Source organism: Phasianus colchicus, chromosome 17 (genome assembly GCF_987193195.1).
Source record: "Phasianus colchicus chromosome 17, bPhaCol1.hap1.1, whole genome shotgun sequence".
In the NCBI taxonomy this organism is placed as follows: Eukaryota; Metazoa; Chordata; class Aves; order Galliformes; family Phasianidae; genus Phasianus; species Phasianus colchicus.
In genome coordinates, this window is record NC_143452.1 from 12,145,435 (window position 1) to 12,172,698 (window position 27,264).

The 27,264-nt window shown below is 41.8% G+C and overlaps 1 protein-coding gene across 14 annotated transcripts in view; it reads right to left on the reverse strand.

The window, feature by feature from the left end:
- The window catches only part of LOC149915640 (uncharacterized), a 252,837-nt gene that overhangs the window by 150,126 nt on the left and 75,447 nt on the right, over positions 1-27,264 (reverse strand). For 5 of the 14 annotated variants that reach the window (XR_016471830.1, XR_016471833.1, XR_016471832.1 and 2 more), the window contains one exon: positions 20,969-21,037. The exons of 1 other annotated variant lie outside the window; for it this stretch is intronic. Coding sequence is in view for 1 of the 13 variants with exons in the window: in XM_090151960.1 (XP_090008086.1) it covers positions 20,969-21,037 (69 nt within the window). In the remaining 12 variants the exon portion in view is untranslated. Of the gene's footprint in view, positions 1-9,240; positions 10,014-18,352; positions 18,899-19,702; positions 19,891-20,310; positions 20,541-20,968; positions 21,041-27,264 lie in introns of those variants that run through there. 8 more of the 14 variants (XR_016471839.1, XR_016471831.1, XR_016471837.1 and 5 more) reach the window with 7 other exon arrangements.

The window sequence follows — 27,264 nt, forward strand, 5'->3', positions numbered from 1 at the left end:
CCTAGAAACCTTTCTAGAGACTTTTAATTTTGCTGGGGGAGGGAACACTTTGAGCTCGCAGCATTGCTTCAGTGTAATCCTCTTCATTTGTCTCCACCAGCAAAATCCAGCCCCCGCTGAGTCTGGTTAGAGAGAATTAAGATTTAATCCAGACATCTTTTTACCTGCCAGGCTTGTAGACACAATTCCTAATTGACTGAGCAATGCTGTGAGGCCTTTGATATTCAATGACCATTTTACAATGACTGGACTCCTCTGGTTATCAGAGAAATCAGTGGAGGGCACCAGCACCTTGCAGGACACACGTTTTGTGTAAGCCCAGTCCTGACAGGGCACACAGAGCTGGAAAGCAAAGAACACAGAGGTCTTGGCCATCATGGGCAGTGCCTGTGGAAATGGCAAGGGCAGCACTGCAGCTGCCACAGGAAGCTGCTCTGCTTTTCTACCAGCAATTTTAGGTGGGAACAACAGAAACCTGCTTGAAAAATAATGTAAAAAGTGCAAGGTCTGTTCTGTGGGCTGGGCTCCGAGGGGCTGGAGGCATTGCTCCCAGCCACCCTGGGAAGATGCTGTCAAAATCCATCTCCAGGGCTCTCTGGGAAGAACAGCTCTACTGCCCTGCAGTGCCAGAGGCAGTCCTGCACTTCTCACAGTGATCTGTGTGGGGAATTACATCTTCTCTGTCGTACCTGAACATTTGGGTCAAACTGTCTGCAATTCAGTTAGAAAGAAATTTAACTGGTACTTTTCAGCAAACTATTCGGTAGATTCCTTCAGCTGGTTTATTGGTGCCCTGCAGTCAATCAAACATACTGCAGATTTAATCCCCACTTGACACAAAGCACCTCTAACATGGTATCTTCTATATTTTTTCACCATTAATCTGATTTTACTCATTCTATTTCCATCTTCATGGTAGAATTTGAGATTTGCTTTTATCAAGACCTACATTTTCTGGCAGTTTATTCCTTGGAAAAAAAAAAAAAAAAACAGCTACGAGTTGTTAAGGAAAAAATACAACAGTTTCTATCAAGTGAAACATTTTGCTTTGAGTTTTGAAATGTTTTCACTTTTCCAAATGATGTTTCATCTTGAAATTAAGCCAAATTTTAAAAAAAAAAAAATTAATTAAGATTCATGCAGCAAAGCCTTTCATTTAGGTTAAACAAGGTTTTTCATTCATTGCAACATACTGTTCATACTGGTTTTTCTTTTTTTTCTTTTTCCTGTTTTATCTTCCGGGCTTTTTCATTTTGCTTCAATAGGAAAAGCATTGCAAAGTAAAGGAAATGAGAAGGAAAGGGAAACTATTTCAGAACAACCCATTTTCCCCCCTTGTCTTTTTTTCTCGAGTTCAGAAATCATTTCTATTCCACCTACAGCTATGAATATGTGAACATTTCACCCAAATACTGCAGATATCTAAGTGCAAAGTCAACAAAACTTTCCTTTCTTTTGCATACAGAAAGTCTAACTAACAAAGAGACCAATTCACACTGCGATGTAATTCTCCAGCAAGTGTAAAAATGGAGTACATCATTTTACAGTACCAAATGTGTAAAAAAGCAAATCCTACAAGGAATGGGACTGAGACACAGGGTTCTCACTCACTGCTTTCAATTCTTGCTGTCACCGTTATAATAATGAAATATTTCAATCTCGAGGCTTTTCCCTTAATAGAATCCAATTAAGGACTTTTAAAATCACATAGAACTTAAAGACTTTTCTTTCAGCTGCTGTTTTTTGCCTTCTCCTTTCTGCTTGTACCCTTTTTCATGATTGCTTTGTAGACTCTTTCTATTAAAAATGGGAAATTGCAGTTCAACTAATTAGTCAAATCACAATTGTATGCAAATTGCATGGACCAACAGTTGAATTTCACACACCATTTGGAAAGTACAGCAGTGCCATTGCTGATTTTCTTCAATACTTCAGGAGCAATGTTCAATTACAAGAGGGAACATTACTATTTTGGTTTTGGTTATAGATACTTTCATATGACATCAGTCTTTATTGAAGTCTGTTTAATTGCACTGCTACTTATATGCTTTATAGAGTAAAAGAGTTGAGATTTTAACAATAGTAGTTCTTTAGTGGACTATGGAGCACAAAGAGACACCATTTTGAGGTTATGTTTGGTTTCAGATGCTTCTTTGCCATAGACAAGCAGGAATTGCTACGCAGGAGCGAATGAATCATCAGCCCACCTTGTCTAGCATCCAGACTTCAACTCCACTTTGTACTTCAACACGTGAGAGGACTGGACCAGGAAATCAGGAATGAACTCGCCTCCAATATCCAATATATAAAGGATGGCAAAGAGGTTTACAAATCTTTTAATTCACCTCAGTTCTGTAGCATTTATTGTTATAACTCCAGGAGAACTGATCTGCATCCAAATATTCTGCTTTTGTTTTGGAGACCTTCTTTAATTTTTATTTTTATTAATACTGTAGCACATTTTTTTCTTTTCTGGCCCATGCTGTTTGGAAGAAAAGTAAAATTTTCCTTTCTGCCTTTTTTCATAGTCAAACATCTTTTTCTCAAAAGATCTGAGCCTCTTTGGTAAATGCAGCACTGGAAAATACTTGATTGTTTTAAATATTGATTCTTCATGCTCAATTTTTATTTGAAAAAGGTACAGGCCCTTCAAACCCGGTGGAATGGAGGCTTTCATTTGTGCCATATATTGGCTTCCTACCAGTGACAAAAGGTAACCTGAAAGCAGCGCTTCCTGCTCCGCGCACACTGTAGATGCGCTGGGTGTAATCTGAGGCAGCAGCGCTATCACAGAATATCACCTGCCAGAGCTCCTCCTCCCTCAAAGCTGTTTCAGCCCTGTAGCAGCTGCTCAGAGGATATCCTCAGACACAGCAGGCACACAGCAGTACTTCTCTCAGCCAAGAAATACAGCACTGAAATTACCCGACTGTTTAATTTAGCAGTTTTGCAAGTGCCCGGTGCTCATAAAGCTTGCACACCGGTGACAAATACTTTTGCATTAACTGAGATATAAGTATGACCTAAGTATCCAAAATTACAGTATCCCATACAGGATATTTCTTGCCTTACTTCCACGCTTCGTGCTTGGTGATAATCCCCCGTGGACTTCTGCAGCTTTTTCCTTTGATTTTGTGGAAGTGAGGGAATGAGATCTGCTGGATGTCAGCACGCATCAGCCTTGTTACTTTGGCTCTCCTAGCACCGGCATCTGGATGCCCGACTCCAAATGTAGGAAAGCGACAGTTAATTTTTCTAATGATACACAAAACTTCTAGGAATGCTTCTGACATCTTCCTTTTACTTATTTTCTCCTCTTTTGCCCTATAACTTTCCCCAAAAGTCGACAAATCAAAACAATGATGAGCTGAAGTACTGACATGCACAGTTCTCCCTTCCTTGGGAATGTCTTGAAATTGTATCAGGAAGAAGTGGCTTTGTACCACAGATATTGCTTGATTCAATTCTTCATCTATCAAATGCAACAATTAAGTCAATCGAAATACGGACTATTAAGTATCATTAAAAACAAATATTAAAGTTGTTTTTTTTTTCCCCAGAAATTACTGTAAAGATTGCATAGCTAGCTGAAATGATAAATGCAAACATTCTTCTAATGGATGGCTGATTGAAATAAGCCTGGTTCAAAATAACTTTTGTCATGACCATTCACTTATGATTGCTGCTATTAAAATTATTCCCTCATCTTTTGCATGAAATCAGATATACTTTATCCATAAATTCGGCACTTCCTACAGCTGAAATACCCACAGACTGCATGTTTCTGGGAAGATTCTGTTGAAGTTGATATTTCTCCAACCCCAAATCAATTTAAACAAATAGAAACTTTTCCATGATGTCAATATGTTTTGGATCAAATCCTATTGGTTATTTGTACACACTTGCTCATTGCTTTCCTACTCTGAACAAATTACCTGGAGACTTGGCTGTGCTTCAATGTTGTCGTTAAGCACAAGTTTCTACTACTAATGCTAAACTGAAATAAAAGATCAAAGAAACTTTCAGTGGTGAAATTAAGGCATGCAAAGCTGAAGTACATGTTACTTGCAACATTTAACTCTTGGTTGTGAGCTTTCACTCTCTAGAGGAAATGCCAGAGGAGATAGAAACATGGTCAGATAAATGCACAGCACATTTTTGTTACCTATTCAGCACCCTCAAATCACAAACTCCTGCATTTCCCAAGGTCATTTTGCAGCATCCTTCTGGGGCACTAAGTTGTTACTGTCCTCTAAACAAAAGAGAGGGAAGTGCAGCCACAGATGCTACTCCTGGGGAGTGAATGAGTGAGCAAAACCTTGTTCAGTGGTGCTTTCAAAAACAACTAGTGCAAAAGATATAGGCAGAAGGTATTCCCATTGCTACTGTTGAGTAGCAAGTCTAACTTCCATTCCCATCTCATCTACAAATATACAGGCTTACACATTTTGTTTTCTGAACTCCTATAGATGCTATTTTCTTTTTCTTGAAAAGTGTGGTTTCATCCATGGTCTGCCAAGAGCCCTGAACCAAACTTCTGGGCTTTTTGTGCAAATAATGCTCGTCTGAACAATCATCCAGCTGCCAACCACAGCACAAATGTGAACCCAATCTGTACAAAGTTGAGTTTTCTTTCTAGCTGCCCAGAGCAAAAGAACTTTCCCCTCTCTCCCTACATGTCTAGCATCATCATGGCAGTATACTAAATTCAGCTGTCTGGCCCTCTCTGTGCCTAAAAGGCATGAAGGACATGGAGGAACTGTGGGCTCTATCACATGCAAAATTTCTTTTGTAGCACATCAGACTTGGACGTGATCGCTTGTGACATGACATCAAGAAACAGTTTTGTTTCTTTCTTTACCCCCGAGCTAAATGAAGGGTTTATATTTCGCTTGTGGTTAATGCCAATGTTGATAATCACGTATCTCTTTAAGTGTCTCTATCGTATCATGGATCGCTGCCTCTCCAGCAGCACAGCCCAAAACCTATCGATAACTTGGTTCTCAGAGGTGCTTAGACTGTACTGCTTGGGATTCTTTTCCCTTCCATTAATTTCACTATTATTCCCTTTTCCCCCTTTCGTCTGTCACTCTCCATTTCGGCAGCTGTGCAGTGCATTTCCTGGGGCTGAAAAGGCAGAGCAGCAGCCTTGGCAGCGAGGGTGTCCCAGCCCCTCACATGGCACTGAGGCACAGCAAGGCCACACGTGGCAGATCCCCTCCACCAACCTACACAGCATTCCTGCAGCAGTACTTCCCACCAGGACCCAAACTCCTTCAAACAAATCACTCTTTGCTCCCCTGCCTCACCCAGCAGACTCTTCAAGCGGAAACAGCAGCTTTGGGAAAGATGGAAAAGCAGCCAGGAGCGGCAGGCAATACTTCATTTCAGTGGTCTCACCATTCTGGTGTGGGCTCTTCCTTGTCGTGCTGGGGTTTTTCACACCTCGATGTTTGTTCTGTAGGCATTGGTGCCATGGAGGCAAGGACCACACTGCTCCCACTGCAGTGGGAAATGTCAGCTGCACGCATCTCCCAGCAGCACGGCTACAGAACACATGGTCTGAATCCAGACTTTTGTAGAGATGAACTTGTGGATTAGTATTTGTTGTGTAATTTTTAAGACATGTGTTTGCAACACAGGGGTTAATTCACTGACTACAAATGAATTATCAGAGCACAAACAAAAAGAAATCTAGCAAGGTGTTGTGTTTTTTTTTTTAACTCTTTCATGCGGAAAAGAGTTCATTAGCACTCAAAGACACCATTTTTAAAGAGAAAATTTTGCAGTCAGAAAGAACTTTACAGTCAAAAGCTCTGCAAAGAAACCCAGTCCCAGAGATGGGTTTAACATGGAGAGCCACCAGGGCAGGGAGAGAGCAGCCAGAGCAGCGTCTGCAGGCTGTCCTTAGGAACAGTGGCCAAGAAGCAAAGAAACTTCTAAATAAAGGGCCAAGTTACCTTTAGTGTATACGAAGAGATATTAAAGGAATACCAAACAATATATTTCCCCTGAGTTCATATTTAGGAGTCCTTTTTTCTCGTCAGCAAATAGGACTCATTTCTTTATATTCAAAGCCTGGTGTAATTAATCAAGGACACACACAAGGAAAAGAATCCAGTGAGCACCCTCAAAAATACATCACATGTCTCTAGCCAGGAAAGTATTACTGGTTTCCACATGTATCCACTCCTCTAAGCCAAAGTTTTTCCATCTCCTGAAGACCATCAGACTGTTTCTAGTTTTCCCTCTCATTTCTGATAACAGACAAGAGAAAAGCACTGTTGGTTGTAATTCACTATCATGTACAGCTGACTGTTCCCATCTTCTTTCTGCATACTCTGCAAGACAAAAGCATATGCACACACATTCTCTAGCCTCAGTATTGTTAGATGAGTATTATAGAATTTTCCCATCTTCTTGATTTCGAAGCCCATTTTTTTTCTCCTGAGCTCAGAGGATTTATGCAGTACCTTCAGCACAGACTTATACAGTACATCCAGCACAGAAATTCATACTAAGCACTGTGTGTTTGTATTAATCAAAAACATGCAGCAACATGCTATCCACGTAGATAAACAGGCTGGTTAATTGAGAGAAACGTCCTGCTCAGCGCTTTGCTTGTTCTGGTGTGCCTCTTGCATTGGTTTGCAGTTAGTATGAAAAAATGAAACAAAAAACCCCTCGCTTATTGAAATTCCTTACTGAAAAGTTACACTTTTTCAATACAAAATTCATTTTGTAATGAATTTTCTAATCCCAGCCTGAGCAGCTATCATACATGAAGCTATCTACTCTCGGCAGGCACCAGAATTTCTTTCATATGACACACTCTTTAAGCTATATTGCCCTGAAATTGATATTGATGGAGGACATCTGATCTAAAAGATTTCTTTTGTTAAGTTTAATATGGTGTATCACATGATCTTGTCAGGTGGGATCACGTCAGTGATTTATGCCATAACATGAGTCAGCCGTATATAAATTGGGTACATTCATACAGAAAAAGAACACCAATTTTTTTTGGCACTACCTTAAGCTGACTTTCCCTTTTTCTTACATTCTTTTAAAGAAGAAGGTGTTGTGAGGCACAAGCAGTAGCTTAATCCCTGAGAATCTTCAACCAAGCACAAATTCCTGATCCTGTATTTTGTGTGGGTGGATCAGAGCACCAATAACAGGAAAGCCATTAGGTGAAAATGAAAGTGAGCTTTCCTACTATTTTCTTTGGGCTCAACTGTTTTTCTTCTACAAATTTCAGACCTCAGTTTGTGCAAATCTCTCTGACTAATGTTCCCTCTTTATCACTGGAACAGAGCAAGAGGAACATCACCAATATCATCCTTCACCTGGAGACTAAAAAAAATAACATGAAAACACATAGGTTCTTTCACAGAGTCCTGGACAAGCAACAAACCTCCTCGCAGCCCAGAGCACACACTGGGAGCAGAGGGAAGCTGCCTGGGCAGCACCAACACTGCTGTGTCTGGGGAATGGCTCAGGGCCAAACTCTGCTTCCACTCCCACCCCTCACTCTGCTAAAGGGCTCAGACACAGACCTCATGCACTAATATCACCCCAAAGCTGTAATCTCACATGGCATCTGGCTGCTTTTTGCTAAGAGGGGCGGCGCTGTAGGAGGGAAAAGGCCCACCGAGACTGTGCTACAAAACATCCAGTTCTCAGTTGTCATGTAGAAGTCACTTTTTGTTCTTTAGAAAATGCAGCTCGTGATGCCAGTCTCTCCTGTGGGAAGCTAGGAAATATGACTGGCAGAGGTTTCTGTCACGAACGCATTCTAGCAGAGCTTCAAACAAACACAGGCTCCTTCCTATGCCGCTTCCACCACACTACAGTTTTCACTTGCTCTGATGAGACCATCCCCAGAGTCCCCTTTGGTCCATGATGCTTTTCACAGGATGAGCTTTTCGCAGTGAACTCCAACAAGCAGAAAAAAACGTACTGAGAAAAGCCAAATCCACGCACATGGCTCCAAAATCCAGCTACATCCCATGAACCCATCACTCTAAGAGGAAGCTCATTCACCAGGTCTAAAGCATGCAGGGTTCAGACGCCTGCACTGCTTGTGGTTCTAGATTAATATAACTTATCCTTAAGTGTGAAACTTACTTAGAACACACAGAGCAGCTCTGCCAGTTCTCATTTTATCCCACACAGCAAGCTGCCCTTGTTTGCAGCTTGGGGAAGTCAGCTGCTCAACCTGTGCCACGAGTGGCCACGCTCTGCTTGTGCTCCTCAGCCCTGCTGTGTCTAGGGGAACACTTCTGTGGGAATAAAGTTGGGTACTGTAACCAGAAGAAGATACAAAACCCAGGGTGCTCCTAAGTTTTGCAGCTAATTTCTGTGCATGCAGAGAGGCGAAGCAGCAAGTCCCTGCTGCGGGCAGAGCAGGCACAGGTAGGAGCAGCCTCTCGGATGTATTTGGGTTGTGCATTAAGTATCAGCTCGTGAGTGGTTAAATTAGTACTATCAGAAATATTAACGTCTTGTTAATTAGTTAACACATATCTCATTTTGTCCATCAGCAGATATAGGACAACGATTTTTTGAAGAAGCTGGGAAGCTTTCAACCTCGTGAGGAAATGTCTGCATCCACTAAGGGTAAAGGGATTACCTGTAGGTAACTGACATAGCCCCGGGAGGAGGCTAAAAGAGAAATAGATAATGTGCTGTTAAGATTTATTTGGCTTTTAGAGTTGCAGAAGTGTTGTAACAAACAGAGGTGTGCTATTACCTATTCATTTGTGGCTTTTTGGAACCATTCAATAAAAAGCAGACTTCCCGATCCTTAATGATGCTATGCAAAACAAACCTGGTGCACTCTATCACACGAAGTAGGAATTACGACTAGAAGCGATACCACATCTTTATCCTACACCTTTTTCTTTAGGGAAGATTCTCCCGCAGTTGCACAAGTCAAAATCTGCAGTGAAGCTCCATAGATGTGAGAGAACCAAGTGCTGAACGCAAACAACGCATTCCAACTGACAGAGAAAGATGTGTTACATTAGTTTATATTTCTGGAGATGATCTAAGCCTTTAGTTATCTGTTACATCAAATGTCTCAGTTTTCCTTCTGTAATCTAATATTCACCATCAAGCTTGGCCTACATTTAAAATTTATACAAGTTTTTTCAGATGCTGCCATTTTGCCCCGGGCTTTTTGGGTGTTAAGCTCTAGTAATAATCTACACTGTTTCTTTAAGAAAGTTCATCCATTCACTTTAATTACATTTTCAGCCCTGGTTATTGTCCCTGTGCCTGCAAAGAATGTTTCCAGCCATAAAAAACCATTATCTGCCACAATTATGGATAACCAGAGCGTGGCCAGAGGGCAGAAATGCCATGGTGAAAGATTGTACCGCAATTCAGCGCAGAATTTATAACTTTCCTCAGGGCTAACTGTCAGCCTGATCACAATGCCTGACAAAAAGATCCAGCAAAGCAAATGCAGATGCTTCTTCTTGCCTGCATGGTTGCTCTTTTTCATATATTTTTTTAAGGTGCAGTTTGTTATAAGACATTAAGTTGCGGCCATTGGAGATGCAATGCTACGGAAAAGACACATCTCCTAATTCAGTTTGCTGGATCACAGATTTAGACCACACGAATCCAGCAGTGTGGCTTTAAACACACATTGTTCTCTGCACAACCAGAGTGTTTCAAAGGTACGCAGAAAATGCCACCAGTTATCGGCTCTGCTCGCCAAAGCTGCAGGCTCAGTCTCTGCTGTGCTGTGCCCTCTTTGCTTCTCACCAGTGCCAATCAGAGGCAGAGGCAATTTTCCACAGCTCTCCATGTTTCTGCTCTTGCAACATTAGATCTTTCCATCTCTGATTCTTGTGGTTATTAACATGCAGAGGAATGCCAAGCTGGAAGAAAGATGAACTTCTTGACAGTACTGAAGTACATCTAGTCGTTCCTCTGGTTCCATCTGGATAGCTGTGTCCCAGTGGCACAGAGGCTTTGCATCAAGCTTCCTGATGTGCAGGCTTTCAACAGAAGAGGGAAAGAAGATCCTGAGTCCCAAGAACGTAATTATTTATGAGATCAATAATATAAACCCTTCTATCTTTTCCAGACAGAAGCCTCAAAGGATAACACGAGCATGACTCAGGATGACCCTTTTTGTTTTGGCTATGAAAGAAAACCAAGCAGGGTGCTGTCCTGGCACCCCGATGCCCCACAAGAAGTGAGAAGCAGGGGAGGGGTCTCCTCTCCTCTTGGCATGCTCCAGACTTGCCTCAGTCTGGCCCGTCCACAGGAGCAGGCAACTGCTGAATCATAGAATCACAGGATCACCAAGGTTGGAAAAGACCCACAGGATCCAACCATGAAGGTGGACTTCACAAGGTAACAGAGGGAGGCCAGGAACTGCCATCCTCCGCTGAGCAGCCCTGCTCAGCTCGGCCAGGAGGCAGCTGGCTTTAAAGGAAGTGCAGAATAAAGAACTTGAAAAGAGGTTTGATTTCCACCAACCTCTCCCTGGGATTTCCAGAACTTCCAACAAGTTGATGACACCTGTGGGCATCTGTTTGCAACACCAGTGCCTGTAAAAACGTGGCCCCAAGTGTCCACTGATGAAACTAACTGTTGTGATGGAGATAGCTCAGTTTCTCCTCCTTTCATTTTTAACTACAGGAATCCAAATCCATATTTTCCAAAATACAGAAAAGATGATGGTTAAAATTCCACATAAGATGACAGAGATGCTTTTTGCTTGTTTCTAGGCAATGTGGTAAGATTTCTTTGTAGTTCTGTTAAAGAATCTCAGCAAAACTCCCTGAATTTTGCTCAATGTTGCATGTGCTTTTTTGGGGTCAGACCATCTGCAGCTCAGATGCAGCTGAGCTCTCTGCAAAGGGAACATTCCTCACAACCATCTGAGATGGCAAACCCTTCCCAGTTCCCACCACCCTAAATCCTATTCTGGCATGAGCAGGTCATAAGATCTGGCACCTCTGATTCAGCTTCAAACTCAGTTTCTATCCCAAACGTAATCCAGGGCAAAACTCCACCTCTTGGCACATCTTCAATAAAACATCATTCTACGTGAACCTCAGAAAAGATAAACTATTAAAGTAATAAGAGGATAATTTAACCTCTTTAATCAGATAATCCTCCAGCACATTGGACATTTATTTGCACGATATATTCAGCAGTAATGAGTTTGCAGCTCAGATTTAAACAATTCCCCACCCTCAGAAAAGCTGAAGGAAGTGGTTGAGACGTTCCATATCTCAGGTGCCATTATGTGAATGTGAAAACAAATGAGTTTAATTGGGGAGAAATTCATCCCAGACAGAGGGCTTGCCCAAGGCCCTTGTCTGAGAAACCCCACTTAACTCCTCTCTAGTACAGAGTAGCTACTCAGGCACTAGATACCAATTAAGCGCTACTTATCTTTTTAACGAAGGGCTGAAGCTGAAAATGAATTATTGTTTTGATGTGTAAACGATGTTGGTTTGGTACAAGAGTGAAAGTATTCTATCTGAGGGGACAAGCAAAAATAAAGTGATAAAGCGTTTGCATGAACACACATGAAAGTTCTCCTGAACTTTCCACAGCTCTGCAATAGCACTGGGACCCAACCCAGCACTCAGCCCAAAACTGCCATTTCAGCGATCCTCAACCCCTCCTCATCTCTGTCCCAGTTTCAGCCAAACATTCCCTTCAGAGACCAAAGCAAACAAAAGTGCTTCCCTGAAAACTAGAATTGCTCATTTCAGCTTTTGCTGAAATAATTGATTTCTGTTTCTAAGCAGTTGCTCATGCTCGTATTTCCCACAATTTCATATATGCATATTAAATGTTCAAAAATAAAGTGTTTTACTTCGGTTCAAACCAAATGGTTCTTCCAACTTCTGCACACCCTTTCAGCTGATGAAAACGTTACAGAAATGTTCTGAATTTACCAGGCCTAATTGTTTTCCTAAACACAAAATTGTCCGGCAGTAATGAAAGCAGTGACAGCCACAAGGCATCCCAGACTGATGGTCCCAGACTATGCAATGGATTAAAAACAAAAAACAAAAAAAACCCAACAATTTGAGTATCATTATAAATTCAACTTAAGAAATAATTGTAGTGTTTTCTTCAGCTTTTGCTGAGCTGTGGCTTTACCTTAAATGGGGCACATCTTCCTAGTGGCTGCAGTAATGAGCAGTGCTCCTCAGAAGACAATTTCCCTGATACAGATCTTAGGAAATGAAAAGAGCTCTCTTGCTATGGAACAGAAAAATGAAACACGATGCTTCCTCCAACCCCCAGTGCGAAGGACGTGGGAGCTAGCTTGGAGCCACTGCAGTTTGCATACTGCTGCCATCCCTAGATAGGTGGATGCTGAAAGGACAGACTCACAGACAGCATGCAGGACTATAAAGCTCTGCAGAGAAGCTGTCCCCATCGCTGGTCTTCAGCTTGTGGTCTAAAATCCTGAAGGATTGCAGGACCTACTTTTTTTTTAAAAGCAAGCCTATAATGAGATATCTTAAATATTTTACAAAGAAGTGCATTCAGCCCACTAGAAGAGGTTGAAAATTACCAATACAGAGGAAAACTCGTTCAAATCTGTGGGAGATTTTTATGTTTTTTGAGTGGAGCTCAGAGCTCCTCCTTAACAGCCATGAATAGTGTGACATCTATCTGAAGACAATAATGCACAAATTATTTAGGGCATGCTCGTAGTCAGAACTTCACTTCAGGCAGCGGGACTTGTGATTAATTGTTAAATACATGGATATCTCACTGTCACCCTCTGAGGACAGACTGCGTCACAAAACCAGATTTCAGAGGGTAGCTAAAGCACAATAAAGTAACGAGCTGTTAGAGGATGGAGAAGGCATGGCCACTGGCAATGCAGGGTGGAGGACACAATGGTCCTTCACACTTGTGAAATATGCTGGTTTTCTGAGATAAGAACAAGTGCCACGATTAATGTGTGAATGATGTAAACTAATCTATAACAAAAGGCCTCTCGTTCTTGGAAAATCACTGGAAAATTGTTGGAAACCCACAATCACGAACCAGAATCTAAATCCACTTACAGGTTTGTATCTACAGTCAGATACGTTAATTGCCAGTTTATAGCTTAAAAGAGACAAAATGTCATCCTGCAGCTGACAGAAATCATCCTAGCTTTAGCTCCTCCTTGATGACACACAATAAAATTCCCTTTGCATGAGTACAAGATCAAATCCCTCATCCCAGACTGTAATTACAGAGTAGTTAGGGAGTAGCTGCCATATTTCCTTTGCAGGGTCATACAACTCATTAGTCAATCACTGAGACACTTTCAGCATTAATAAATGAAGGTGGTGCTCATCTCATGGCTGAGGATGGATTGTTTTTTAAGGAAATAAATATTTGATGCATATCTTCACAGTGTCTCTTCAAGAAAACCATTATCACTTCAAAATAGTTTCTCCAAGCAAATAGTGCAATTATATCATTGCTGTCCTAGACAAGTAATGATACGGCGCTGGGCTGCGTTCTTGTTTTCACAATCCAAACCCAAAAATCAGCTGTGGGATAAGCTGGTGAAACCTCAAGGATGTAGTCTGGATGAGAGATGGACTCAGGGCTACAGCCTGCATTAGCCAAAATGCCTCTCTTGAATGAAGGCTCCATTCAAGGTGATTCACAAATAATAGACAGGTCTTGAACCCACCTCCATTAGGAGCCTGTTCCACAAGTAAATCCCACTCAGTGATGGGATAACAGAATCCAATTTTTTGCTTGGATGCTGAAATCTTCCACTAATGGGAGTAATTACCATCAATCCATCACGCTAGCTTGTTAACATCAAATGTCTTACTCCGTAAGATAGATATGAGAAAGTTAATTTAATCACCAAAAGTTATTTGAAATGTGTTTCTCCAAAATTCTCAAGACAGAACCCATCTAAAAGTGAGGGGGTTACACTCAGAAGTTACTTGGATGCTTATAAAAATTCCTACTTGGTAGCCAAACATTGAAAGTACATAGCCCTGAAGAATTTTTCCATTCAGTACTTGAAATCGAGTCTAAGAAATGGACTTTGGAGCCAACAAATATCTCTGAATCTGCAGTTTCTGGCGGCTGGTTTCCCTGCTGTCACACAATGCTGCAGTGTTACAATCACAGCCCAAATATTAATGTGTGACCCACACTGCTGCTGTGAGCTGGGGCTGCAGGGTGCTTTGGAAAGTCTGTGTTGTAAGAGACACTGGCCATGTCTGAAAGGATGGTAAATGAAATACCTGAAGAACTTGTCTATTTGCAATAGATTTTGCAAAAACTTTCTTTGGAAGCAGTAAGCTGCCAAAACTAATCTTTACCACATCCCGCAGAGATTAAGACTGATGGCAAAATGAACTGTAGCTATCTTTGAAAATACATCTCCTAATACTCAAGCAAAGCATCATTTGCTAACTTAAACACACCACATTTGGAGTGCATATTTCATATTCTGTTCTTTTACCTCAGAGGAACGTAGATTTTACAGTTTTTTTTATTAGAGCAAACACTTAGAAACCAAACAGAAGAGTCATTTGTTATTACTGTTGTTACTACTCAAAATTTTTTTTACAGCAGCATGCAAAATTCCCTGTCAGGATAGTGACCCTGAGACATTCACCTTTAAATAATGCATAGGTGGATTTCAATTAATGGTAATTGCAGCTCATAGAGCAGGAAATGTAACGCTGCTTCTGCAGTTGCAGACACAGAACTGCAGGGCTGCCCTTCCCTGTGGCACTGCATTCACAGCCCCCTCACAGTGTGCAAAGATTAAACCACGGGCAGGGTGGAGGCTCAGCTTTTTGAGATGCAATTACCAGAAATGGATTCTTTTAAATAATTTTAGTAATTGGTTGCACTTGGCACTCAGGGAAATCTTACTAATTGGAAAAATAACAGTAAGCACCACTCTGCAATAATCCCACAGCGTGTTCTTCAACAGAGCTGCTCCTGATTTGTACTAGCAGAAGAATCGCAGGTCTACAATTTGCAGAGGGTATTTGACTCATCAATTAATACACGGGTCTCAGGCACACAGATATTGGCTTCAACAGAACCAACTTGCTATAAGGCTGGGAGAGTCCATTATCACCTAGCTGCTCCCTGCTCCCAAACCAGCCCCTGCCCTACCTAAAGACACTGCCAAGAAGTGACAACTCCCCTAGCAGGCTTTGAGAGCCATCTCCCTGCAGAACACAGCCACCACCAATCCCAAGCTCTCCTGGGTTGCCGTGCTGGCTCTGCGGATGCCGACTGCTGATGGTGCTGGGAGGGAGTGCTGGCTTCTGCTAAACCTGTCTGCCAGCAGCTGGAGCTGGGGTTGCTTACACCCAGTTGTTGCAGACAGTGAGGAAACCATCCAGTGTCCCAAATAAATTAATGAATTCTCCTCCTCCCAGCAGACTCAGCGTCAGAGCCAGGAGCCGTAATCGCTCTCCTGCTGCCTCTGAGTCACTGTCAGACAGAGCCCAGCACAGGAAGTCTGCAGAGTCAGCAGAGGCAGCGTGCTGCACTGTGTCTGTAATTCAGTAAAACCAGTTTAAAAATAAACTCCTCTTCCCTCAGCCCCTCCATAGGCCCCTGTGCACGAGCACTGCGGGTTCCCAGCACACACAGCGTTTTGGGAGGGAGCACCTGACCTGCATGAAAGAGCTTTTGCCCCTCGTGTTAGAACAGCGTTAGTCCATCCCCGAAGCAGGCAGATGAACCAAAGCTGAGGTTTTTGGAGAAGCCTGAAGGATGTGAGCATTCAAAACCCATTAACATTCAATGGGAGTGAAGTGCTCACACTCAGGTGCCTCTGCAAGTCCCAGCCTCTGTTTTGGGGTTAAACTGAGGAGCTGAGGACAGGAACTTTCACCCTGTTGCTGCGCTTTCTAAGGACAGAGCAGAACTCACAGCTGCAAAGAGGTCTTCTGCTCGTCACAACCACAGAAAACTTTCTCACTCCCCCAGAGCCCACTGTGATCTCTCCCATATGCCAGAGCCATTGCAGAGACAGAGTGGGTATCATTTCCATTTGTCTCATTGCCACTTTGGGTCTAACTGCACGGAAATGGGAACTTTTTGTAATGAAACATCACTTCGATCCATTCTGCATCTGCTTCTGTCAAAAAATTACTAGTAAGTAGTAACCCTTTGCCAATTCCTTCTGCCCATTCACCAGGTGCAATGTTTGAAAATTAATTACCAGATCCATGCTGGTGGTAATAACAGTCTTTAAATACATTTTGAACATATATGTAAAATTTGAGCCACGTTGACTATAATAATGTTGTAATTATAATAGTGTATAACCTGCTGAGAATTGCACACAGCAGTACAACCTGCTGGGAACGTCAATGTTATTAGCAATATTTACTGAATATCAGTATTTCACAGGAAAGTTTCTGCAGCAAAGCTCAGCTGCATGCTTGATCAAAAAAGTAAAAGCCCAAAATAGCTCACAAGGCAAATACTGTGATTAAAAATCTGGGGAGCACCTTGGGGGAACTCACTTAAACTGTGTCCAAAAATGGGTGATAATCCATGTATTTTCATTCGCTTTATTATTTCACTGGGAAGAAAATGGGTTTTTTTAGGAAGTAAAAGAAAAGAGAATATTCTCATTAAAGCTGGTAAAAACATTTCACAGCTTGATTTTTCAGAATGTCTGATTTTTTCTAACAGAACTACACTACAAGAAGAATTTGCATTTAATTGCTTCTACTCTACGAACATTTTCCAAAATGATTTGTCAAATTCATTTAACAAATGAAAACAAAAAGTGATATTTCATCAAATCACACAGCTGTGTTTTTGCCATCTGCCTCACTTCAGTAGCACGAAATAGTGCTGAAAAATGCACTGGCACTTAAGCGTAAGTTGTATTATCCCAGCAACCTCCAATGTCCACATCAAGTAGCAGGAGATTCTGTGACCAGCTAAGATCAAATCTGGCCTTACATCAAATTCCCACTCCCCAGGTTGTAAACAGTAATAATCCTTGAGGTTTTAGTAGAGCTCATCCTAGAACTGCTGAAGATGAACAGACAATCCTTCCCTTCATGGTGTAATTGGAACGTCTCTAGAACAGGATGTGTTAAATTCATTATTCTACCCCAGAATAACACAAAAGCACTGTGAACTATTGGTCCTTGAAGCTCGTTTCCACTGTCAGTGCAAAATTCAAATTTCAGACATTTTCCCCAAAAATAATTCATAGCCACTAAATACAAACTGCAGACACTCACAGTTCAGTCATGTTCTTGTCCACACTGCAGCTAAGGAGTAAGAAGTTCTACTATTCAGATGCCCAAACCTCCTAGCCCCTCATTCACATTGAGATTACTGGAAGTTCTATGCTGAAATGTCCCTGTCTGACCCCAATGCAAATGCTTTTCCATCTGATTCCAGGACAGTTACTGCAGATAGTCAAATCGTATCTTATATTTGCAGTGCATGCTCCTTTCCAGTCAATCTTTCCATGTCATGCAATGAACACCAGCACTGCAATGTTGGTGCGTACAAACACAGACCCATGGCAGGTCATGCTGCAATAAACCCACAAGTTGATGCTTTGGAGGATGAAGGAAGCAAAGGGACTGGAAGGTCTCCTCGAGCCTCTCTTTGCCATCCCTATCAGGAGCCCTGCAGGAAATTCTCCTCTGCAACCCACAGAGCACAAGACACCAAAGACAAGAAAGACAGGCCAGTGTTAGGACAGCAACTGAAAGCCAGCTTCAGGAATGCTACAGGATATGAGAGAGTGCCACGGCCAACCACTGTAACTTGGCGCATCAGAATCAATAGGACTGGAGGTGTTGAGAATCTAAGCCACAGGACGTGCCTGCACAGTGCACCTCAACCTAATGAAGAGATACCTAGGAGCTAGGTTAGGGATCCAAAGCAGCCTTTCTGCACTAGCACTGTTTGGCACTACTTTGCCAGCTGCAGATCCCTGCATTTCGTGCTCATGCAGGTATTTGTGCTGCACCACGCTGCAGCCATCTCTAATTCCTCTCTGCACAAGTTCCACTGGTACAAACAAGTACACACGATCGTTTCCTGCTCTGTACAGTGGCTGCAAGAATGGGAGCCATTGGGTGCAGAGAAGATTGTCTAAATACCTCCAGCAAGGCAAAAGCCAGGAGAGTAAAGGAGGCAGGACCCCAGCCCCAGCCTTTGTCAGGCTGCTGACGGGCAACACAACAACACTGCAGGGAGATCCAGGAGGGACTGTGCCTACTTGCACAGGGAATTCAAACAGCTTATTAGCAAAGCCATTTTCTTTTTCTTTTTTTTTTTATTATTACTTTCTTCAAACAAAGCTAATAAATCAAATCACCCAAGATGCATATTATGCAAAGCTTAATTAGATTTGGCACACATCTCGCTAGGAGTAGCACCCATCTGACTTTAGATCAGAGAACTCAGGTTTGATGGGTGGAACCAAATCGCCCACTTTAGAGTTGCTAAATCTACTTTTAAATGCAGTGTGTTTGCATTTTTTCACTCTGGGACCTGGAGGAGGTTAGCTTTGTTTGGCTTTTGGGCAATGGGAGCAGTAGAAGAGGATCCAGGATCAGAAGGATACATGTTTATGAAGAACATAAATCTCTTATTCTGCAGGCATGGAAGAATCACACAGAGTTGGCAGAAACCTTTTCATGGGGCTGCATTTCAGAAAGCTGCTGTGAGCTTCTGGAGCTCCTTCCTTGACCACCATCTCTTCTTTTCTAAGGCTTCTGAGGTATTTCTAATCTACGAATCATAAAACTTACGCAGAAATACAATTTTGACACCATATTACTTGACAGAACAACCCCCACTGCTGATATATCTCTTGATTTCATTGCCCACAACTCCTCGAGAAACAATGTTTGGTGAAAAAATCCAGCTGTAATTTACAAAAAAAAACAAAAAAAAACAAAAAAAAACAAAAACATTTAGAACCACACAGGTAAAAAAACTGTAAAACAAAACCTGCACCATGCCTGCCTCCCTGCGACAGCACCTGCACCGCGTGCTCTGCAGCGCCGTCCCACCAAGTGCCTCAGTGGGCAGCTTATTTCCAACAAAAAATACAGAAAATCAGCAAATAACCCAATGTAACAAACATTTAATTAAGAAAACCCTGTGTCACTCCTACTCCTAGCTGACTGACGAAACAAAAGATAGTGTCAAGTTCTCTGGGGTGATGCAAACGTTCAGGATCTGCCTTAAAAGAGGATGCCAGCTGAAGCCTCAGTTTTTTGATCTAAATACCTGACATTTTTTTTATCTGCTGGATGGGAGATTCACATTTGTCTTATTTACAAATACAGAAATAGGCAGAAATAATTAAATAAAGGGAGGCCAGTTCATGCTCCAGTGCACCGCGTACGAGAAGTTGCGGCTGACAATGACATTGAAAACCAGTTGTCAGTCTAATGTAATCAAAGAGACAATTGGCTCTGCTGGCAAGAACTGAATTAGTGTTTTCTGTCTGAATCAGTGTCATCTTCTAGGGAGCAGTGAAGCTTATGCAATGATAACAAAACGCCCCAGAAGCTGCATTTGTTACTGAAATATGGTGGTGCTTTGGTGCTATGTAACCTCATTCTGTAATGTAATATACCTCATGGTCATGCTGCTGTTCTCATGTTTCTTGCAATGATACAATTCAATGACCAGATTCTAGATCAAACTAGACAACCATAATATTAAAACTTTAAAAACTCTCCTTGAAAGCCAATGTGGTTTATTCTCAAATGCTTTCACTGCTCTCTCACACGCTGTACACACATTCAGAGCACAAATTCAGGGCAGGAAGTCCAGGTCTAGATGGAGTTTCTAAATGTGCATGCTTTGGGGATGACAGAAGGATGGATGGTACCAAACTTCATTTTCCTGGTGAGGACAGTGGGTAAAACTCAAACCAAGGTCAGATATGAACAAATCTTGTAGTACCCAGTGCCGAAGCACATGTTGCTACAAGAAAAGTCAGTTTAAAACATATTCATTGCTGGTATTATGACTGCACCCAGGAACTTCACCTTTGTTTCTGTGTCAGTTCATAGAATGAGATGCTTTTGAGGTGGGAACATGCTGCATGTGCTGCCCCTGCCCTGCACAGCTGCTCTGTTGGCCCCGTATGGGAGACGGGAACGGCGCAAGAAGGTGGAAGTACTTAGAGCAGCACCTCAGCAAAACCACTTACCCTCAAATAAATGTCACTCCAGTGTTAGAAATGTTCAAGATTTTTGCATTTACACGTAGTTATATTATCTTAGTAGCTGTGTTTATATGACAGACACTTGGAAACCTCTACTTACTGCTCTGTTTACTTAGTATCTGTCTTTTCCTATGGTTCAGCAACGTTGATAAATAGAAAATCCAAGTATTAATCAAAGCAATAATTCGCTGTAAACACATCTCTTTTTCATCTATATTGTTTAAGGGGGTACTGCTACCACAGGATGCTCTCACTGGACTGACAGACATGAGCAATCACCAGGTGGTGGTTCTCCTCAGGCCAAGAAGACATCAGTGATCTGTCACTCCAAGGCAGGACATCAAAATACACTCTTTTTAATTAATGCTCCATATTAAATATTCGCTAAGACTTATATAAATTATTTCCTTGTTCAAGACCCAACTTTTCTGTCCTTGTTCAGACAAAGCTCTCGTTGAATCAGAATGTGTTTACCCAACTAAGACAGGATATGACTACACTTTAAATCTGTTGTACTACCCTTAGTCTTTGTAAGCCTCTGGTCTTGCTCAGAGAGAACAAGGGACAAGTCAAATCCTGAAGCCCTTCATCTGCAATTCCCTCTTCATTTCTCCCAAAGCCACCTCAAAACAAAAAAGAAGAAGAAGAAAAAAAAAAAAGAAACAACAAAAAAAAGAAAACAGAAAAAATCCTCTGCCAAAACAAAGCCATTCAAGCACAGGAATTTTGCAAAAACAACAGAAGGAGACTCACGGGAGCGGGAGGCATTGGTGCGGCGCAGCTGCCAGACCGGTGCTTCGGACTGGGCCCCAGAGGAACTCCCTGCTGAAAGAGAGAATGAGAGAGATGAAGAGAGGAGCGATGGTTTATGCATCTCTGGTTTGTCAAGCCAAAGCCCCAAACAGGAAATGTTTCACTAAAAAAGTTTTGTAACAGTGTGTGTTTTTCACATGTACGGGGTGAATTTTGGAGGTCACTTCAACAACTGCTTTGATTTACTGAGACAAGGCGAGGAAGAAAAGAGCCCAGTAAGAGCAGCACAGATGATGACCACATCCCTTCACCTTCCAGTCCAGCTCTGCCCTCTGAAGGCACGCCGGCTCTCCAGTAGTGCTTATTTTTATGTCACATTGCAGTGATGAATGTTACTGTTGCTCTCAAAAACATATGCTCCGAAGTTTATTATGGCACTAAATATGGGCTGGGTAAGAATCTGGATTGTTTAAGTGTCAAACAGTGACAACATGTGTACAATACAACACAGACATCAAGGGAGAACCAGCTCAGCTAATATGTGGTATTCATATGAGTCTTGAAGAACAAAGACCACCCATAAAGCAAAACCAAAGCTGCCACAAGAATAGGTGGTACTGCTTCCGTCATTGCATACTGTGTGCCACTCGGTTTCCTAATTAGATTTGCGAGCTAATAAAAGGCATAGAACACAATAAAAGAACAATATGTTATAACTTCTCCTATGACAGACACCGCTGTAAATTCAGTGGATTTTTGATTCTGGTAGGCACGTCGCATGTTTGTTTTTCTTATAGCTGGGTTTGCTTTCTTTCTATTTTGCATGGCTTGTACCTTTTCCTGAGAATGAAGAGTTTCTTACAAAGGATAGACCTGAACGTGGCAGATTTCAAGTATCCATGCATTTGCTAAGCAACAATCAGCATAAATAACTCCCGTATTTCTCAGCATCTTTCAAATAATGGGTTTTTGTTCTATTTCATATTGCATGTTCTTAAAACACATGGTAACTTGGCTAGTAGAAAAAAGAATCTTTAAGAAATTTAAATCAATCCCAAGGAAACCATTATAAAATACATCTTCTTAAATGCTTGTGTTAGAAGTTAGGCATCTTGGATACAGCAGCAGCACATGAGAACTGATGGGGCTCTATTATAGTACAGGATTGGAGAGTTTGACTTAGAATGAGAATATTTCTGAAACTTTGGAAATATTGAACAGAAAAGGAGTGAAAGGAAAGAGTGTCAAAAACTCAGAAGCAAAATGGATTGAAGAGCAGATAAAGCAACAACAACAACAAAAAAGACATGGGAAAATTAGACTGAAATCTAAAGCACCTTTATCATGTGGATATCGGTGAGTTGTAAAGGAATTTTTTCCCTTTATATATTGAGACTTCAATATACAGTTTTCCTTTCTCAGTGCTGGTTACCAATGATGGCCGAAATAAAAACAAGTTTAAGAGAAAAAAGCAGCAAATTTTGCTCACATGAATTAGTATTTAAACCTGAAAAAAAAAAAATCTGTCTGCCCTCCATGGTCTGCTGTGGGTCTCAGAACACAGCCCTGTGTTTGGCAAGGTAAGAAGAGGACTCAGACTTTCAAACTACACAGTGGAATTCCTGACAGATGCCACCTCAGCTTAAGATGAACTGAGGAAAGTTGGTTAAGAACACGAGCAATCCCATCTCCACCACAAATTCAACAGCAGCAGTCCCAATCCTCACACTCTTGCACCAACTACAAGCTGCATGGCAACAGGATTCACCCAGTAAACCAACAGCTGGAATCTCTACTTTGATTATAATTGCAAGGAGATTTCATTGCAGACACCACTGCATATTCAGACAGTCCCTTTGTCCAACACTGCTGTACCCCCAGCCCTTCAGAGCACAGCATGGAACCTTTTCCCTGGGCTTTTTTGGAGGAGGTGGGTTGAGTGAGTTGTGGGTGCTGGAAAGAAAGATATATTGGCTCACAGTTAAACAGCTTTTTGTATGCACAACCCAAGGCATAAACAAGTCAGGATTTGCATACTGGACCTTTGCATATACAGTCTGTGTGCCTTGGAAAATTGTTCATTAGTCCTTCTACTTCATGGGTGTGAAAACCCTAGGTCAGCTTCTTTATATTTTAAACAGTATAGAAATGAGTGTGAAATAAGGAAATCCACAACCATCTTTCTACAGCACACAGACTGTATGAACTGGCAGTTCTGACCCCAGCTGAGGAACAGCAAGTTGAAATTATCTGGCCTAGGTGATGGAGGAGGCCAGGCTGGAGGAGCACAACACTCTGTGCAGCCCTTGGGTGCCTGGGGCAGAGCTGGGCAGGTGGCAGCTCTGGGCTGGACCGAGGAGATGCCATGGGAAGTGGATCTGGGGTGAAGTAAAGCAAAGCGCGCGAATGGTGCAGGGACATGTCACACGAGTCTGGATGTGCTGTTCAGATTTTTGCTTGTTTTCACTGTTTGGAAAGATTTCTTAAAAGGAGAGGACCCCACGAGAAGGTCTCTTGGAAGAAAAGCATTTTCAGAAGCAACTTGAAAAAAGAGAGGGTGGGGGAATCTGATTTCATAAATGATATATAGAAGTATAATTATACGGTTTCAAATGCAGTTCCAGTTCACTTGTCTCAGCAAGAAATGCTGGTGTGTGAGAGAAATCATTTATATTGCTTACTACGTTTTTTCAATCTTGGCAAGCACTTTTTCCATTCTAAGATGTGGGAACACCCACAGCAGTAATTATATACCTTAGCAAAAATACAAGATAACTTGTGTTCAGGACAGTGGGGGTTCCCCTCGTTTCTCGATGAATTCTCAGGAAGAGGAAAACTGTTCTTCTACATATTCCACACGTGGAAAAAATTATTACTGAAAATTCAAACATTGTCTCCATGTACTGAAACATAGATCTATTATGTAAAACATCTCTTAGGAATAGCTCTGTGAGACAACTGACCAGTCAGTCTTTGTCAGTTCTGGACACATTATTTTGAATGAAGAAGGAGGACAGTCCTCACAGTTTAGTGCAAATAAACGGTGCTGGTGGTGAGATGCCACCTGTCTCTAAGTGCACACCAGCCAACAGGGCACATTCATATCTGTGTGCCAGTAAAACCCAGCATCAGGATATGAAAGCCACTCATTCTGAGCCTGACCACCTCTGAGGTGTCTGTGGGGCAGAAGCTGCAGCACTGGGGCAGAGGCAGATGGAGCTGCAGAGTCCCAGCTGTGCTGTGGGCTGGGGCTGCTCACACTCTCCTGTCCCATGAACTCCTGAACCACAGCATGGCTGCCCCCAAAATACGTCATTAAGAAATAAGTTAGGAAAAGCTCATCCAAGCAGTCAGGTCACATCCACTCTGTATTTCATGCCCTGAAAAAGTACCAGGTTATCCAAACAAAATTTAGCTCCACTCTTTTTTTCTGTTCTCATTCTTACTGAGGCTAAAGGAAAGTTGGAATGTTCGGGCTTTAATGTTGCAGGTGTGTGTGTCTAAACTCTGCAGCAAAGAAATCTTATTGTATGCAATGGAACTATTCACTTCTGTAATCCTATCCACCTGTTAATATTTGCAGGACAGGCCTTGGGGACAGTCACACTTTTTACCTGAACTCATTTCTTCCTGCATGCAGGTTTATCCCAAATATGCTTCGAGATACAAAGATACGATCACTCTTGTTTTTGTTTTTAATTCTTCTGTGGTTGCACAGCTCTCAAATCTCAATAACATTTAATTACATAATGCATTAAAGGAGAATTGGGTTAGCTTTCTCTATAGTTTCTTCAATATTCTCCTTATTAAAGCAAATGCAGATCAGCAAGGCAAGTAATGATAAATAATGGTCCACAGGCAAAGTTACTATAGAAGTCTGTAGAAAATCTGCTCCTGCCCCCATTTTGTGCATTTTGGTCTTAAAGCCTCCAGATCCGGGGACATCACACTGATCATGCAGAACCAGAATGGGAAAACTGTGTTTTTCTGACATTCTATTTTCCAACTTACCATTAAATGTCCCATCCTGAGTTGTATTCGATTGAAAAATTCTCCCTCTGTCTTTAGAAACATGAAGTAATATTTCTCTGAGGTTTCTTTATACATCAGTACAAGCTGATGTGTGTTGGAATTCACACTCTGAAATTCCAGCTTCCCAGAGTTTGCTTCACATCCACAGGAGAGATTTCCACTGCCTCCAGGAGCACTGAGCTCCATGAGAGCCCAACACAAGGCTGAACAGATTCTGTCCAAACTGAGTGATGTGGGAAGGATGGAAGCAAAGGAAAGGATACACAGGCCTAGAAAAACATATAAATGAAGAACTATAGTTTTATTCCAAGTTCTGAGCATTTGAAATCTCCAAAAATCGACCCATGGAAATGCTCTCTTTTGGTATTCAGAGGTGAAATAAAAATGACCTTGCATGTTCCTTTAATGTTAAACTGTTCACTCCCAGTCCATACCTAAGGCTGGTGGGAGGCATCTTGCAACCTTCCCTTAAGTCACCGCCTTTAACTCGAGCTGAATTATGGTGTCAGGTCATTGAGAGCACTGCATATTTCATAATAGCTTTGCGTTTGTTTGAATGGTATTGGGCACAACAGGAGCAAAAAAGATGGCTTTCTGGTTAGCATGCTAGGTTTTTAGCATCTTCAACTATGGAGCCAAATAGATAATTTAAAAATCTGATTATTATAATGCAATTTTCTTAAGTAGCTCATAAAAAAAGAAAAGCACTTCCCCCTTGCTGCTCCCCCCAAGAAAACCCAGATGCACACAGAAAAAGCTGTCAAACTCAGTCTTGTCCAAAGCAGATCTGCCAATGTTCTGACAATGTTTGCACTTGCTTGTCAAAATGGTCACTTCAGCTGAACGTCATTTACACTTTGGCTTACAAATTAGTTATGTAAATTACCTGTAAATTTAACATGAAAAAAAAATCTACCTGCCTTTAAAGTTGTACACATAAATATACACCTTTTCTCTATATACTAGAGAAGGTGGTCACAGGACCGACCCTTCCCAGCTGAAGCACTGCTGCAGATGATGATGGCACACGTGGCTCCTGCACTGCCAGCAGCTCAGCCTGGCGCTGCTGCCTCTCTTGTGCCTCAGTTTCTCCATCTGCAGAGAATGAGTCCTTGCTTCACCCAACCAATGGAGAGATTTCCTCCTATTTGAAAGCCAGTTCACAAGCTATTTTAACAAGCAGTCTGCTCTCTGAAATTGCTTAGAAACCATTACAGCAGGACGTGGTTACCTGTAAGACTTCATCCTACTGACCCAGGTGGAGCCCACCCTGAGGAGCAGAGCTAGCAGTAAAGCACTGCATGCTGCAGCTAACTGCAGGGCTGGATGAATGCCTTCGCTGCTCCTGTGAACATCTAAGTATTCAGCAGATTTTAAAGATAGCTAACCATGCTGTTATTAAAAAGAGCACTGAAAGCTTCGTCATGGATTTCTTTCCTTCATTTATATAAAAAGTTCAGCTTAATGTGTAAGCAAAGACAAAAAAGGATCAGTTACAATAGGAAGAGAAGAAAATACCCAATATGGAAATCCTGTACCTGGGACACTCTGACTGAGGTGTGAATCACAGTCATCTGTATCTGGAATAAATACATTCCAATTATACCAGTCATGGTGGAATCTTATTATTAGGATATTGCGAGGACAGTTACTGGAGACTGGCTCTGTCTAACAGCATCCTCAGTCCTTCCAGAACCACCACTGAGGCAGCATGTCTAGGAGTGGGGTACACCCTGCTACTCCACACTGCTGGGAGCCCCTGTTAGTAGCTACATCCTCCCCACCTCTTCCTTTCCTTTGCAGCTTCTTGGATCCCAAGACAAAAATAGCAATGATTGTTCCAACTTGTCAAGGGAACACCCTCTTGAACATTTATTCTTAATTGCTTTTTCAACTTCTTCTTTTTTATCCTGTAACAATTTTTCTAATCAAAACTTGCTTAACACTGTTAATAAAAGTTTTGACTGTTAATGACAGTGGCTAACCCCTCACAAAATGCATGCACAACAACTTGGCTATATTTAGTCATTACTATACCTAAGCATAACGTTAATCCGTGCCTCATAGGACATGCTGACTTTCCACTAATTACCAGTGGGTATTTGAGATCCCAGAATTAATGTGAAGAAGTAAAGCCTAAAGCATGAACACGGTGCATCACAGAAAAGCAAAGCTGAGGCTCAGGATCTCAAAAAAGGATCAAATTATATATCACAGTCATACGAAATAGCCTGTGCTCTAAAAATCCTACCTATGCATCCATC